The 17,170-nt window shown below is 38.2% G+C and overlaps 1 protein-coding gene across 2 annotated transcripts in view; it reads right to left on the bottom strand.

Annotated features, from left to right (window-relative positions):
• KLHL20 (kelch like family member 20) overlaps positions 1-16,813 on the bottom strand; it is a 44,119-nt gene extending 27,306 nt beyond the window's left edge. Inside the window, exons 1-3 of one of the 2 annotated variants that reach the window (XM_012444629.3) lie at positions 16,661-16,813; positions 15,657-15,720; positions 2,559-3,132 (exon numbers count right to left, since the gene is read on the bottom strand). In XM_012444629.3, the coding sequence (XP_012300052.1) occupies positions 2,559-3,132; positions 15,657-15,679 (597 nt within the window). In that variant the 5' untranslated portion in view covers positions 15,680-15,720; positions 16,661-16,813. The remainder of the gene's footprint in view (positions 1-2,558; positions 3,133-15,656; positions 15,721-16,660) is intronic. The other variant, XM_012444628.3, reaches the window with a different exon arrangement.
• Between the last annotated feature and the right edge of the window lie 357 nt (positions 16,814-17,170).

Below are 17,170 nucleotides of genomic sequence, written 5' to 3'. Positions count from 1 at the left end.
TGTTTTTCTTCAGGGTTATGGGGCAAAGATGTACACCACAACAGAGGTGAAGTTTAAAACGATACCAGAGGAAAAGAAAAATTTGAAAAGAGAACAAAGGAAAGTAGAGAAGACACCATTAAAATTTAGTAAAAATAGCTGGGCGCGGTGGCTCATGCCTGTAATCTCAGCACTTTGGGAGGCTGAGGCGGGTGGATCACCTGAGGTCAGGAGTTCGAGACCAGCCTGACCAATATGGTGAAACCCCGTCTTTAAAAAAAAAAGATTAAAAAAAAATTTAGTAAAAATAATCATTTGTGATTCAAGCAATTTAAGAAAAATGACTTAAAAAAGATAAAAATAAAAATTTATATTCAAAATAAACCAAATTAACTATATCAAACTAGAACACCAGATATATGAGGCATATAAAAAGTCAGGAAAAGCTTCAGAAGAAGATAAATTGCTGAATGGACAGTGTTTAGGGCAGAAAAACCAAGGAGTCAGTTTAAAAAAAGAATAAGAATGTCGGCAATTCTGTAAGCAAGAATGAATATAATGAGGAGAGTATTAGACCAATGGAAAACTCTGAGGACCAAAACACTCTGATATATATGCTAGTGAGAAACTACAAACACCAATAATTCTCTTTACCCAAGGCTAGGGAACTGTCAGAATGGAGATGAAACAGCAACAAGAATATTACCTTGTTGTGCAGGCCAGCCACCTATTCCAAGGCCTTGTAATTCCATTCATCAGGATGTAGAGTAAAAGGGACAGGGTGCAATGCAGAGGAAAGAAACAGTCACTGCTACCCTTCATGTGGTTTGTTATATTATTACCCAAGAGATTATACCACATGTGATGTCTATTAGTGCAGGCAGTACCTCTAATGAAGCTGATGGATTCTCTTGGGACAGGGTTATATTCATGATCATCAAAAGGTCAAAATATTTAGCAGAATATGCAATAGGCCATAAAAATAATTTAAACATTTGATTAAGAATGTTTTCCTTAGCCACGTGCAGTGGCTTGTGCCTGTAATCCAAACACTTTAGGAGGCTGAGGCAGGATAACTTTTAGATTCAGGGAGAAGTGTGGGAGGTGGGTGAGGGATAAAAGACTACACATTGGGTACAGTGTACACTGCTCGGGTAATGGGTGAACCAAAATCTCGGAAATCACCAATAAAGAACTTATTCATATAATCAAACACTACCTGTTCTCCAAAAACTGTTGGAGAAAAAAAAACAGTAGGGTCCTGAGCTGACCACCTTACTGCAAAATAAATAAATAAAAATAAAATAAAATACAAATTTAAAAAATGTTATAAAATAGACTATGTTCTTTCCTTGCTTACAATCCTTTAATGGTTTTCCAGCACTCTTAGGATCAATCTAAAATTCTGGTTGTTTTTTTTTTTTGAGACAGTGTCTGGCTCTGTTACCCAGGCTCTAGAGTGCAGTGGTACGATCTTGGCTCACTGCAACCTCTACCTCCTGGGCTCAAGCCATACTCCCACCTCAGTCTCCTAAGTAGCTGGGACTAGGGGCACATGCCATCATGCCCAGCTAATTTTTGTATTTTTTGTAGAGACAGGGTTTCACCACATTTCCCAGGCTTGTCTTGAACTCTTGAGCTCAAGCAATCTCCCCGCCTCCACTTCCCAAAGTACTGGGATTACAGGCATGCACCACTGCACCTGGCCAATCTCAAATTCTAAACATGGTCTATCAACTTCAGTGTGATTTAGCCGCCTTCTTTCTGTGTAATCACTATGTAACATCCTCCACCGCCTTGGTCTGTGGGTCCCACTGGGTTTTTTTCAGATCTTCAAACTAGTTATATGCTTTTTAATGTCTCAGGATTTTGCACAAGTTGTTCCAGAACCAAAGTTAAATTTCTCTGTAATACACTCTTCAATCATCCAGGACTGCTTCTTTGTAACACCCATTAACTGTAGTTGATTATTTGTATGTTTAAGTGTTTAATGATTATCTTCTCTGCTAGATTATAAACTCCACGAATACAGAGACTCTAGATTTCTTGTTCACTACTGTACCCTATGTTCCCAAGCACAGTGGCTGGAACATAGTACCTTTACAAATATTTGTTAAATGAATAAGGGAAAGATAGCAGGTTTAACAAAAATTCTTTTTTTTTTTTGTGACTGCAGAGAAGGAAAATTCTTTTGATAACATCTAAACTCATTTTTTCAGATTATTAGTTTACCGAATAATCTATAATCTATTCTGAATAATCCACATAATCAGGAAGGAAATATACACATTATGATATTAGGTATCCTATCAGCATAGATCTTCTTATGAATTAAACTCTATTTTGGCTTATAAAATAAACTTTTATGAATACAGTTAGGAAGAATCAATCCCTAAATCTTAACTTTTGCTGGTAGAACACAAAGTTGGCCTCTAAAATAGAAGCTAGGTTTAGGATTTATAATAATTTATTTCTTTGCTATTATGAGTTAGAATCAGCAGGACATACCCAGAATGAGAACCCATATTGCTGTCCAACAAATAGGTCATAAGTGCATTGAAACACCAAGTACAACCTACCTCTTGAAAGTTATGCTGAGTGAACTTGTCTGCTATCCTTAGCAACTCACGACATGAATGTGTGTCAGCAAAAGCCCGAATGCCCAGGCAGTTAGAAGGATCTAATTGTCTCTTTAAGAATTCACAGCAGGCTTCCTGTATTTCTGCCAGCTGGAGGAGGCAAGCAGCTGGCAGAAGAGTCTGAACGTTGCCCTCTTCTACAGTTATCTGGGAGGTATATGCAAAGTCAATCAATAATTCCATAGCCCTCTCGTCAATGTCTCGGATCACTACTTCTGTCTGACGGCTCTCTGCCAATTCTCCTGTAAACATAGCTCGAAAGTAGGGACTACAGGCTGACAAAATGACTCGATGGGCATATATCTTCTTGGCACCCACAACTAGCACCACATCACATAGCTCCCGGTGCTTTCTCAGAAGGTTAATCACTTCCAGGGTTTGTCGAGGGTGCTTGTCTGAGATGTAGGGCATGCGGGCAGGTTGGGGAACCCCTTCTGGCAGTTTGTTGGGGTCTCCAAGGGTGCAGCGGCTTGTTACATCCATTCCAGTCTCTCCTGGTCGAATGTTGGTACACCTATAGGAATGATGGGGGAGAGAGAGAAGATGACAGTATTATTGTAAGCTCCTTTCGCCCCTTAAATCAAGCAATAAGGAAACTTGTAATTGGCTTGATTTTTTTTTTAATTTTTGTTTTTTGTAGAGATGATGTCTCACTGTGTTGCCCAGATTGGTCTCAAACTCCTGGGCTCAAGTGATCCTGTTGCCTCCACTTCCCAAAGTGTTGGGATTATAGGCATAAGCCAACATGCCTTGTCTATATAAACCATTTAAATTGCAGCTACTATAGTAATAAAACTTTTAGGTAAGGTGATTATGGTTATCCATTTTAAAAATTAAGCCCAAGTTAACATGCTTCAATTAATAGATAAATTTTGAATTAAAGATAATCTAAAAAGATTGGTTTGATGGCCGGGTGTGGTGGCTCATGTCTATAATCCCTGAGAGATACTGAGGTGAGCTGATCACTTGAGGCCAGGAGTTCGAGACCAGCCTGGCCAATGTGGCAAAACCCTGTCTCTACTAAAATTACAGAAAAATTAGCTATGTGTGGTGGTACACGTTTGTAATCCCAGCTGCTCGGGTGGCTGAAGCACAAGAATCACTTGAACCCAGGAGGCAGAGGCTGCAGTAAGCTGAGATTGTGCCACTGCACTCCAGTCTGGGCAACAGAGACTCTGTCTTGGAAAAAAAAAAAAAAAAGTGTAGATTGAAGTTTATCTTTACTTAGAAATCTTTTCTTCAAAGTTTATTAAAATTAAAATAGTAAAGAAAATGGAAAGCTAAATGATGATTTAGCAGGACTCCAAAGAGCCTCCAGACCAAGATTCTGTTAGACTAATTTGGGTCTAATTTAATATCTAGAGATATTAAGTACGATAATAAGCCTCATTTTAAAGTACTACATATGTCAAATTGCTCCTGCCAAATTGGTCTGAATCACTAAGGTTTCAATATGATATAAAAGAAGTGAATACATTCATAGACAGACATTCTTCAATTTATAAATAAGTAGTATGTAAAAGTTGATTCTAAAAGTTTATTTATTTGGAGGTTTGTATTTTTCCATAAACCTCCAAATAAATAAGTGCTATAAATGGGGACTAGGTTTAGTTGTAAAATTCAGTGCATCGTAAAAAGCATTAAAAAATGAAATAGAAAGTAACAGCACACATTCCATTTAGTTAAGTATGTTCAATTGTGTGTTATGTACACACACATTTGTATAGATAAGCATAATTGGTTCCCTTTGTCAACTGCAGGTTATATCAAAAAAGTTTAAATGCCACTGGCCTGAGTTTTGAAGTTCTAAGACACAAGGACCAACAGGTACACGAAGGGAGAAGGAAAAGAATCTCTTTTTCAGATTATTCTACAACTTCTTGTTGCTGTTTTTTTTTTTTTTAATTTTTAATTTTTTTAAAATTTTGAGATGGTCTATGTTGCCCAGGCTGGTCTTGAACTCCTAGGCTCAAGCAATCCTCCTGAGTAGCTGGGATTAAAGGCACATGACATCACACTGGGTTGTTTTTGGATTTTAAACAGAGGCTTTAGAGAAGCTTGATGGCTGGCACTAGTATATATAGACTGTAGAAGTCTAAGTTAGGCATTTCCTATACATTTAAGTATGTGTTGCCCAAACTTGTGTTAAAGAACATATTCTTTAGAGGCTGCAATAATTATTTTCCTTTAAAATGCGTTCTGGACAAAAAGTAAGTGCTGTAAATTGCTCAAATTTGATGAACACTGCCTTACAGGATCAGGGTATATATGTATGTGTCTATAAATTTTACAAGCTGGTGTTCTTCACAAATCTTTAAATATGAAAACTGCCCCCTCTTGCTTGTGTGCAGATCTAGATTTGGAATAGAATGAATCATCAGATCATCCAGTATAATGCCCTCCTTTTACAGAGGAAGAAACTAGTTTGGTTAGGTGACTTACTCAAAATCATGAAGCTTTCAGTAGCAGAGCAGGTCTCTGGATGCTTTTGGGTAAACCACAGCTATCTCCTGAGGTACTATGAATATTTAATAACTGTAATTCATATGAGTGCTGGGAAGCAAGGGGAGGGCAGAGTTTCTAGGATAATTTAGCAATTCAAAATATGGTTTTGTTTTTTCTTATGGATTATCCAAATTTCTGTACAACTGTTTTTACAAGCCCAAGAAACTACACCAAATACAGATTTTTTTTTTTTTTTTTTTTTAGATTCAGCTATCACGAAGAACTTCATCAGTGAAATATCAAAAAGAAGAGTTAAATAATTTGGTAAAAGAAGGCTATAAAATAAATTTCATATTTAAGGGAATAAGCATAACAAAAGTGAACTTACGTCCTCCCTTTTCTAGCTAAAATTAACTGGGATGGTCTAAGAAATCTTCAGACTTACCTTTAAGTATTTATAAAATACAGCCAAGGTTTATTATCTTTAAAAAGTAATTCCAGATAATACATACGATACAAATTTGTATCTTTTCTTTGCAACAGGGTCTTCTTGCTCTGTCACCCAGGCTGGAATACAGTGGTTTGATCATGGGTCGCTGCAGCCTTGACCTCCTAGACTTAAGTGATCCTCCCACTTCAGCCACCCAAGTAGCTGGGACTACATGTGTGAGCCATCACACCTGGCTTGAAAATTTGTATCTTATATTCATATTTCATATGTGGAAATTAAAGTGCTAAATTACTAGGTAAAAGTCTCAAATTACTGACAAATAGAAATAAGATATTTGGATTTTTATATCACCACACTGTATAAACATGCAGTGAAAAGACAATCTATGCCTCTTAATTAAAATGGTAATTACTTTTTTAACAAATATTTGCTAATTGCTTTTAATGTACAAAGCATTTTGCTACAGACTGGAAAATTCAAAGTAACATAAATAGGCAATCTCTAGAGGAGGAGATACATGAATAACCAGAAAGAAGGCAACCAGGACAAGAGATATGGTTCAGACGTAAGAATTTTTGGATGTAAGCTGAGCATGGTGGCTCATGCCTATAATCCCAACACTTTGGGAGGCTAAGGCAAGAGGGTCCCTTAAGCCCAGGAGTTCAAGACATGCCTGGGTAACACAGACCCTGTCTCTTAAAAAAAAGCCCCCAACACATATATAGTGTATGTGTGTGTGTGTATAAAAGAATTTTTGGTGGTGATACATATGTTTAGAACCTTGATTGTGGTGATATCATGGATGTATACGTATGCCCAAACTTAAAATGTATACATAAAATATGTATAATTTTTTGTATATCAATTATACCTCAATAAAGCTTAAAAGTCATTCAGAAGGCCAGGTGCAGTAGCTCACGCCTGTAATCCCAGCACTTTGGGAGGCCGAGGTGGGCAGATCACAAGGTTAAGAGATCGAGACCATCCTGGCCAACACAGTGAAATCCCATCTCTACTGAAATACAAAAATTAGCTGGGCATAGTGGCATACGCCTGTAGTCCCAGCTACTCGGGAGACTGAGGCAGGAGAATTGCTTGAACCTGGGAGATGGAGGTTGCAGTGAGCCAAGATTATACCACTACACTCCAGCCTGGCGCCTTGACTCTGTATCAAAAAAAAAGTCATTCAGAAAGGCAAAATCTATGAAGTATTTGTTTAAAATCATTCAGAAAGATCCTGGATCTGACAGGTATAGCCTATCAGGTTACTATAAGGGTGTGTATTTTGTTGTAAAGTAGGAATATTACACTGGGTTTTCCCACAGCTTAAGGGAAATATCTCACATCCATGCTCCAGATCATCATATTTCTGTTTCTGATTCTAAACTCATTAAGCAGTCCTCTGATGGAAAATTCTTCCAAGAGTACCATGCTATTTAAAAGGGGGATGACTCAAGCATTCTGATCACTAAGTTTTAGGTCAGCCTCATGTGAGTCCCTCTCAGATACTAATCATCTACAACTACTGAGACAGTCTAACAGCTAGCCTGCAAAGGACAGCATCACTATCAGTCTGCTACTTCCAAAGCTATAGCGCTGACAAGAGCTACAGTGTAATAAAACACTAAGGTGTAAAAGGAGTCTCCTGAGAAGGACAGAAAAATCTATAAGGATATTCTAGGAAGAAGAAATTGCATGTGCATTGCAAAGGTGTAACACAAAAACAACCAATTTTTCCAAAATACTTATACATCTGGTAAAAACATCACTATTTATGCTTAGCAGTTTTAAAGACTAAATCATAAAACTGAGCAGCTAAAGAATAATTTTATCATCCACATAAACAATCAAAAATGCTTTTAACTACAGTGACTAAATGGTGCCTTGTACATAGTAGATGCTGAAAGAATAAATCACATGATTAACAGTGGAACAATCAAGCTTCTTTTTAAAAAAGTCACCATTAAAGACAGAAGACCAATTCAAAAATTCCTGAAATACTGACACTGCATGCTGAAAGTAAAGTGTTATTGTCACAACTTTAGTTATGTACATAAAGATGGTACTGTTGAACTGAGATATAAACAATTTTTTATTTTACCAAAGTACAATGTAGGTAAGCTAAGCTAATGTCTCCGTGTTTCTTTTACATGTTTACCACAGCAACAACAACAACAACAACATATATATATATATGCTCGTATTACTGTATTAGTATAGTAGAATCTTTTTCTTTTTTTTTGTTTAGAATCAAGGTATTGCTCTGTCACTGAGGATGAAGTATAGTGGTGTGATCATAGTTCACTGCAGCCTCAAACTCCGGGTAGAAGCCACCCTCTGACCTCAGCCTCCTGAGTAGTAAGGTCCCCAGTGCATGCCACCATGCCTGGCTAAATTTTAATGTTTTTTGTTTGTAGAGATAAGGTCTCGATGTTGTCCAGGCTAGCCTAGAACTCCTGGCCTCAAGTGATCCTCCTGCCTTAGCTTCCCAAAGTGCTGGGATCACAGGTGTGGGCCACTGCGCCCCCAGCCATTGGTGTCCATCCATATAGCTTTCACTTCAGGAAATATCATTCATCTTTTGCCTTTTTTCTCAACCATTTAAGAATGTAAAAAGTAGCTGGGCATGGTGGCTCACAGTTGTAATCCCAGCACTTTGGCAAGTTGAGGCAGGAGGATCATTTGAGCTCATGAGTTTGAGACCAGCCTGGGCAACAAAATGAGATTCCATCTCTACAAAAAATTTAAAAAATTAGCCAGGTGTGGTGACATGTTCCTGTAGTCCCAGCTACTGAGGAGGCTGAGGTGGGAGGATCACTTGAGCCCAGGGGTTGGTGGATGCAGTGAGCTATGTATGAGCCTACTACTGTATTCCAGCCTGGGTGACAGAGCAAGATGCTGTTTCTCTAAAAAACAAAACAAAACCCAGGATCATGAATATGGTAGCATGAATTCCCTGTGGCCAGTTTTATGCAGCAGTACTCAACAGCCCAGATCAAAGAATATAAATGCCTAAGGAGAATTGCTTGAACCCAGGAGGTAGAGATTGCAGTGAACCAAAACTATACCACTGCACTCCAGCTTGGGCAACAGAGTGAGACTCTCTCAAAAGGAAAAATAAATAAAAAATTAAAAATAAATGCCTAGATCGATCTAGAGTTGGGAAATACCACAAACAAAGGAGTTGAGTGATGGCTAGAAAAAGGTTGCAGTGTTTGAGGAAGTGAACTGGCGAAAACAGGGCTAAGGCATGGTGATTTTGACTAAGTCAAAGAACAGATATACTGGGTGTTTGACAAGTAAAAGTTAGAGAATGAGTTATGAGGATTGATGATTTCACGTTTTTTCTGAGTGACAGCAAGAGTCAAATGTTGAAACAAGGTGTGGTGGCTTGTGCCTGTAATCCCAGCACACTGGGAGGCCAAAGTGGGCAGATCACAAGGTCAGCAGTTTGAGACAGCCTGGCTAATATGGTGAAACCCCATCTCTACTAAAAATGCAAAAATTAACCGGGCATGGTGGTGGACGCCTATAGTCCCAGCTACCTGGGAGGCTGAGGCAGGAGAGTCACCTGAACCTGGGAGGCAGAGGTTGCAGTGAGCCAAGATCGTGCCACTGTACTCCAGCCTGGGCAACAGAGTGAGAATTCATCTCAAAAAAAAAAATGTTGAAATGAGTGAAGGTGAGTCAAAGGAGTTTAGAAAGCCAAGGAAATGTACACTAAGTAAATGAATGGTCATTCCCATAAACAGTTATCTCCTAAAATGACAGTGAAAATAATAATCAAATCATGTGCATGTAGGAAGCATAAACTAAAAAACAAATCACATATCTTAAATATGCTTCATGTTTACCAAAGGAATGTTACAAGTTTTGATATCTCCCTCAATAATAATTCTACCCACCCAAAATGAGTCAACATCAAATTTCAGTTATCAAGTCACACCCTCCCCATATCTACTATTCCAAATGTAATAGTTTTGAGGCAAGAGTAATTTTCTGTAAGTAGCTATAATAATTTGAAAATCAAGCAAAATAAAATGTTTAGAAAACATACTCTTTGATTGTAAGGCATTTATAATCAAATTTTATCTTTTAGTCCAAAGACCTGCAGATCTTTTCTTGTCTGGAATTGCGCTTCCTAGCTGTTAGTTTGGATGTTTGTCCCCTCCAAATCTCATGTTGAAATGTGATCCCCAATGTTGGAAGTGGGGCCTGGTGGGAGGTGTCTGGGTTATAGGAGCAGATCCCTAAAGAATGGCTTGGTGCTATCCTCTCGTTAATGAGTGAGTTCTCATTCTATCTGTTCAAGGGAGAGCCTGGCACCTCTTCCCGTCTCTCGGTCCTTTTCTTGCTATGCCTTTTGCCATGACTGGAAGCTTCCTGAGGCCCTCACCAGAAGCACGCACTTCTTGTACAGCCTGCAGAACCATGAGCCAAGATAAACCTCTTTGCTTTATAAATTATCCAGTTTCAGGTACTTCTTTATTGCAACGCAAAATGGACTAATACACTATCTAAATAACCGTTTCACCTTTTCTACTTAAAAATTTTTGTTTTACTGTGGAAATTAACAACTTGACCTTTAAAAAGACTCAGTTGCACTGACCCTCATTTATAGTCCTAAATATACTTGAATAGAGAGAGCTAGAGATTTGAGCATACAAACCCTCAAAACAGAAATAACATCTCACAGTGCCAGTTCTTACTAGAAGAGGTTCCACTAGGCACTATATTCCATACCTGATTCCCCACCAGAAAGACAAGTTATTAACATCTTTATTTAAAAATTAGTTGAGAATGTTTTAGTACCAAGGCATCTCATCACTGCTTATTGGATAAAATGAGCATAAGCCTTGGGTGCCTTGGTCCATCAATCAAGATGGAGGAAGAAGGGTAAATCCTCATGCAAGCATGCTAGTTTCCCTTTATGTCAAGATAGCAAAAGCCTTCCTAGAATACCCCTTAACAACTACTGCTGACATCTCATTGGCAGCACTGTGTCACACAGCCCTTCCCATATGCAGAGATTACTAAGAAATCAAGCAGAGTATTTAATTTTCTAGCGTCTGTAGTAGGTGGAAGAAAGGAAGAAGAGATGTGCAAGCTACCTACAGTGCATGCCACACTAGGGAGTAGTCAAATCAAGCAAGTATATGTTTTACCACTATTTTTAAGCATAACTTTAGACTAACTAGAACTGAAAATTTCAAAGATATGCGACTGGAAACTTTTTTGTCTTCTGAAATTGAACTCAAGGGGTATCTCAGCTATCCTTCAATGTGAGTAAAAAATTATCAATAAGAACTCTAGATACTGTTAAATAAAATAAGATCCAAAGCATGTAAAGCTTCTTACTCATTTTAGAGACTTTATTGGGTCTTCCTGCTAGGCCCACCTTAAACACCCTTGGTATTTCCTAAGGTTCTGTCCTCAGCACTCTCCTTTCTGTTCTACCATCACTTATGCCTACAGCTTAAACAAACGTCTTAGTACTGATGACTCACATTATTTTTTTTTAATTTCTAGCCCAAATGTCTCTTCTGCCTCAGACTCATATTCCAATCACATGCTGGATATCTCCACCTGGCTGTTTCCTAAACACAATAATCTTAAAGTATAGGAAATAGAATCTATTCTTAGCTTACTGAAACCTGTTTCTCTTCGTGTGTGTGTGTGTGTGTGTGTGTGTGTGTGTGTGTGTGTTTAAATCTTATCATGACAGCACTTAGTTTCCTAAGTTTGGAGTCATTTATAATATTACCTTTTTCTCATTCCATGTTCACCAAATCCTTTTGGTTTTACTATAATACAAGCTCTCAATTTCATCCTCTTCTCTCAACCTTACTACCATAGATCTACTTCAGGTTCTTATCATCTTTCATCTAAACTACCACAACTATTTTCAATTCATGTCCTTGCCATAATTTCTTCCTTGTTTCCAATTCATCCCCTAAATGCCTAGAAATCAGCTCAAAGAAAAAACGACCTGTATAATAATGTGTAATAACGTGAACTGGCTCTTAAATACCTAAAGGATAAAGTTCGAATTGTTTCCCATGGTTGTAGCCTCATTTTCCATGATGTTTTCTACTTCCCCTTCTTCCCCGACATACCCTATACACCAGATATACTCATTGTTCCATGCATGTCAGACAATTCTAGGTCTTGGTGCTCTCTCTTTTCTTTTTTTGCACAAGCTGTTCCTTCCTTTTATGGTATCCTTAATTAACTACCTTCTTTAGACGTAAATTCTTATTCTTTCTAGAAGATCCAGCTCAAATATTAACCATCTCTGTGATGCTTTCTCATCTCCACAGAGCAGTTCCCTCCTCTAAGTTTACATCTCTATTAAAATTCTATTAATGTTGTTAAATATATATATACATTTTTTGACAGAGTCTCACTCTGTTGCCCAGGCTGGAGTTGTGGTGTCTTGGCTCACTGCAACCTCCGCCACCGATTCAAGCAATTCTCCTGCCTCAGCCTCCCAAGTAGCTGGGATTAAACAGGCACCTACCTTCATGCCTGGCTAATTTTTCTTCTGTATTTTTAGTAGAGACGGGGTTTCACCATGTTGTGCAGGCTGGTCTCCAACTCCTGACTTCGTGATCCACCCGCCTCGGCCTCCCAAAGTGCTGGGATTACAGACATGAGCCACAGCGCCCAGCAAGTTAATTAATTATATTTCAGAGATGAAGTCTTGCCCTGTCTTCCGGGCTGGAGTACATTGGTGCAATCACAGCTCACTGCATCCTTAAACACCTAGGCTCAAGTGATCCTCCTGCCTCCATCTCCCAAAGTGCTGGGATTACAGGTATGAGCCACTGCACCAAGCTAATGTTGTATCATGATATCTGTTTTCATCATTTGATCTGTTTCACACAATAAACAGGAATAGAGTGATATTATATAAAGGTTTGACGTATGAATGAACCAATTTCTACAATCAGGCTCAGTTTTCTATTTATATATTTAAGGAAAGTTGGAAGAATTACATTACAAAATATTTTGTTATCTCTAAATAAAATGAATGATTAAAAAATAATATCTTGGGAGTTATATTGTTGGTAAAAACTATGGATTGGTGTAACTCTAAGGACAAAAATTTGTGAATGTCTACCAAAATTAAAAAATGTACATACTCTTTAGGCAATTCTAAATCTAAAAACGTATTCTATACTTTCACATTTGGGCAAAAGTCACCTACAAGGATATTCACTACAGATAGAACTGGTTGTAACAGCAAAACAGTTGAAATAAATGTATCTCAAATGGGACTGGTTAACTAAGGTGCATATAGACAATGGAATACTACATAACTATTAAAAGGAATAAAGTGAGTTTACATGCATTTGTTAAAATTTACAAAATAATTTGTCAAGTGAATAAAGATACAGAAGAATGTGCACAATATGCTGACATTAGTGTCTTTTTAAATGCATTTTATTTTCTTATTTTTATTTATTTATTTTAAGAGATGGGGTCTCTGTTACCCAAGCAGGAGTGTAGTGGCATGATCACCACAGCCTCATACTCCTGGGCTCAAGCAATCCTCCTGCTTCAGCCTCCTGAGTAGCTGGGATTACAAGTGTGAACCACTGTGTCCTGCAACATTGCTTTTTTTTTTTGAGACAGTGTCTCACTCTGTTACCCAGGTTGAAATGTAGTGGTGTGATCACGGCTCACTGCAACCTCTGCCTCACAGACTCAAGTCATCCTCTCACCTCAGCCTCCTGAGTAGCTAGAACTTCAGGTACCTGCCACAACACTTGGCTCAATTTTTTTGTTTGTTTCCTTTTTGTAGAGACGGGGTTTTGTCATGTTGCCCAGGCTGGTCTGGTCTTGAACTCCTGGGCTCAAGGGATCTATCCATCTTAGCCTCCCAAAGTGCTGGGATTACAAGGGTGAGCCACTGTGCTCAGCCATCTTTTCTTTTTAAAAGCCACTAACGTTGGCCAGGTATAGTGGCTCATGCCCATAATCCCAGCACTTTGGGAGGCCGAGGCAGGCGGACTGCTTGAGCCCAGGAGTTTGAGACCAGCCTGGGTAACACGGCAAAACCCTATCTCTATAAAATAAAAATTAAAAAAATAAAAAGAGAAGACATCTTATATATATATTTGTGTATGAACTACAATGGCTCTGAAAGAATGCGTAAGAACCTGCTTACAGTGGTTGCCTTTGAAGAGAACTGGGAACTGGGGACAGCACTGGGAGACTTAACTGTTCACTGAATATCCTACTGTATCTTTTAAATTTTGCATTGTGTATGCAAATGATAGTAAATAAATGATGTAATGAAACTTTACCAATAAAATGCCAATTGATTTCATAAAACTTTATAATCAAGAAATTAGAATACCTTTAACAATAATTTTCAGTCTTTTCTTGTTCATAGATTTTTTTTTTTTTGGATTGGGAAAGTCTGTAGAAATTGTTCAGTCCTATTCAAACAATTATTCAGTAATCATTAGGTGCTAGTGATGCAAATATATGAAGATATCAGACTCAAAGAGCTCACAATCTAGTAGGCAGAATGAACATGTATTCAAATAATCTCAATAGAAAAAGTTACTTCTCACTCAAAGTTTCTTTAGTAGCAGCTGAGTATAAACCCAATATTACAGAGACTGCCTTCTGGGTTGCATCAGCAAAAATGACAGCCCAATAAGAAAAGGATAGGAAGGTGTGACCACAATTGAATGTAGGAAGCAGGTGAAAGATCAGAGACCAATGTGAGTAGGCTACACTCTGGCCAACTGATAGTGATGAAGAAAGAGCTGTAACTTAACAATTAATGGCATTAGAATTATCCAATATGATTTTGAATAGCTGACAGTATTATATAATAAAGGAAGAAAAAAGAGCAGGTATGAATGATTAAGCAAATATTTTATATAGAAACTACTGATAAATCAAAAACATTCCCACACTCTGCCATTCTTTTAAAAAATAATAAGCTCTTATTTTAGCAATTACATAAGATATGACATTTTATGGTAGCTGGAGATGAGACGCAATCTCATCTTTTGCAATAATGTTAGAATTATTGCAAATAATTGATGAAGCATTTAATATAGGTTGTTAATTTTTTCATGTACATTGTGGTAAAATATTCCTATTACAGAGTAAAATATAAATAAGATAATGTATTTTTCATCTTGATAACATCTTTTCATCTAGAGATCTTAAAGCATTTGCAAATGTTCATTAATCCCCAATATTATGATCAGATACACTAAAGAGGTAAACTGGGGTACAGAGAAGATGAATGGTTCAATGTCAACTGATAAATAACAGATTTGGAAAAAGATATGCATTCTGATTCTTGCTCCAAGTTCTGAGTTATAAGTCATATTCCCATTATAAAATGTTTCTTCTCTTAAAAGAACTGCAAAAGTTGTTTATCTTTGATGTTAAATAACAAATGATTAGAGTTCAATAAGTAGAAAACAAATTTAAAAACCAAAAAAAAAGAACTGGGCTGATTTTGTATCAATAAAGATTCTAGTCTCATTTGATAGAACATATTGAGAAAGAGTATCATTAAATTCTAGGGTTGGAAGGGCCTATTTAATTGTCTATATTTTCCCAGACATTGTTTCTATTTTTCTATGGACTAAGTTATTATGTCTAATACCTTTTTTAGTTCTTATACAATCTTCCCTGCAATGCAGCTATTTTAATTAACAGAACAAATGTGAGTAGGCTTTATTATTATTGAACATTAAGGAAATAACCAAAACCATAATTAGGCATGCAGTACACTGTATTATAAATAATTATGATTCTTATATGGCAACAGAATTCTCTATATTTTATAGGGGACTGAAGATTATAATAAATCCACATAATATCATAGTGAACTTAATGATTTACTGTAAAAAAAAAAACATGAAAAAAGGAAAATTAAGTGTTTAACAGTATATACAATCCACAGCACTTTTTAGAAATTTAACTTCTATATTTTACTCTATTAAAAGCTATTAATTCTTAATATTACTTTTGATTTATTTTAGAACAAGACTCATTAGTTGCAAGCAGAATTTATTACAATTGAAACTCTTTTTTAAAAATTTAAATTACTACATGATGAATTTTAATGAGTGAAACCAAAGATTTTCTTCCTAAATGCCTACCTGCGCATTGGCTTTCCTTCCATGCACCATGAAAAGTACCCTTCACCACACTTTAAAGCCGAACCTAAGACAACAGAAAAGCAGGAAATTAATAAAAGTGATTTCTGATCTTTACAGTAACAATCTTTATAGAATCATTTCGCTCATTTCGTCAGTTATCAAAAGTTTCCTATCCTATTATACCACAGGCCTTTTGCAGATTGCACAGTAACTTAATCTAATACATTTAAGATTACCATCCTTACTGTGCTTGCTAAAACGATTAAATGTAAAGGTAAGGGAAAGTATGCTAAATAGTCCCGACTGTTAGATCAGTCTTGCTTCTCTTCAAAAAGTGCTTGGACATATTTAACTGTGATCTCGCCATCAAGTAAATTTACAGAGCAATCACCAGATACCCACAGCAGTACTAACCTGATAGATCACATATGGAACACGCTGCTTTAACAACGGATCTGAAGGTTGTTAACTTGTCCCGAAGTGACAGGAGGAGGAGGCGTCAGCATTCGCCTTTACAAACAAATAACTCCGCTTCCGACAGCCCAGGGAGCTTGAACAGGGCAGGGAAAGTATGGCTCCAGACTACCACTCTTTACAAGCATTTCCTTCAGTCCCCGAAACAATGTTCACTACCCACGTAGCAGATTTCACCAGGTCCCGAGGGTTAAATGGGGGTGCACACTACTTTCTTCCTTCCCTGAATTCCAAACACTGTCTGGGGAAGCTGTCCAGGGTGCGGAACCCCAGCACTACCAGGCAGGACACTGCCCAGGGCCTCCTCTGGCTACGAGATAGGCTGTCAGCCTGCAAGAGCGCATTCCGGAGCTCCGCGAGGCCCGGCCCCGGCGCCCCAAAAGCCTCTTCCCGGCGCAGTCTGACAAGCGATCGACGAAGCATGGCCCTGACCCCATGGGGCAGCTCAGCAACTTGGAACCACATATTTGCAAAGCGAGCCCTGTAGCACTGTGCGCTGTTCCCCGCTCTAAGGCGGCTGGCTCACTTACCGGCTTTCACACTTTGTTCTCTGCCGCAGCCTCCACCGTCTACTCCGCCCTCCACTCCTCTCTGCCTCCTCCTCTACTGCTGTTAGTGCAGGCAAAATGCCGCTCTTAAAGCTATTTCCTTTCCCTTCACCCGCCCATGTCCAGAAGCAGGAAGTAGTCCTATTCCTAAATCGTTCCCGCAGGAACCCACATAGTCCCCCAAGGGGTTCCGGTGCGGCTCCGGAAGTAGTCGCGCCCTTTGCTAGGGAATTCAGGTAACCTCACAGGTTGTTTATCCTCATGGGGGTTCCTTGTATTTTGGGAGTAACCATTTTTTGAGTTCACTGAGGAACTGGCAGTATTTGAATACTGAAGCCCCCTCTTCTTTGTTTTCATCAGCAAAGGCAGTAGAAATGTAGTATTGGGATGCGAGATTAAAATAATTCACCAAGACAAAAGTATGCCAAATTGCAGGGTCTTTATTGCCGGCGACCGCGGAGGACTCACGTCTCTCAAACCCGCGGCCCCGAG

Source organism: Aotus nancymaae, unplaced genomic scaffold (assembly GCF_030222135.1).
Source record: "Aotus nancymaae isolate 86718 unplaced genomic scaffold, 86718_ANA_hifiasm-v0.15.2.pri h1tg000108l, whole genome shotgun sequence".
NCBI lineage: Eukaryota > Metazoa > Chordata > Mammalia > Primates > Aotidae > Aotus > Aotus nancymaae.
This window is presented reverse-complemented; position numbering and strand designations above follow the sequence as displayed.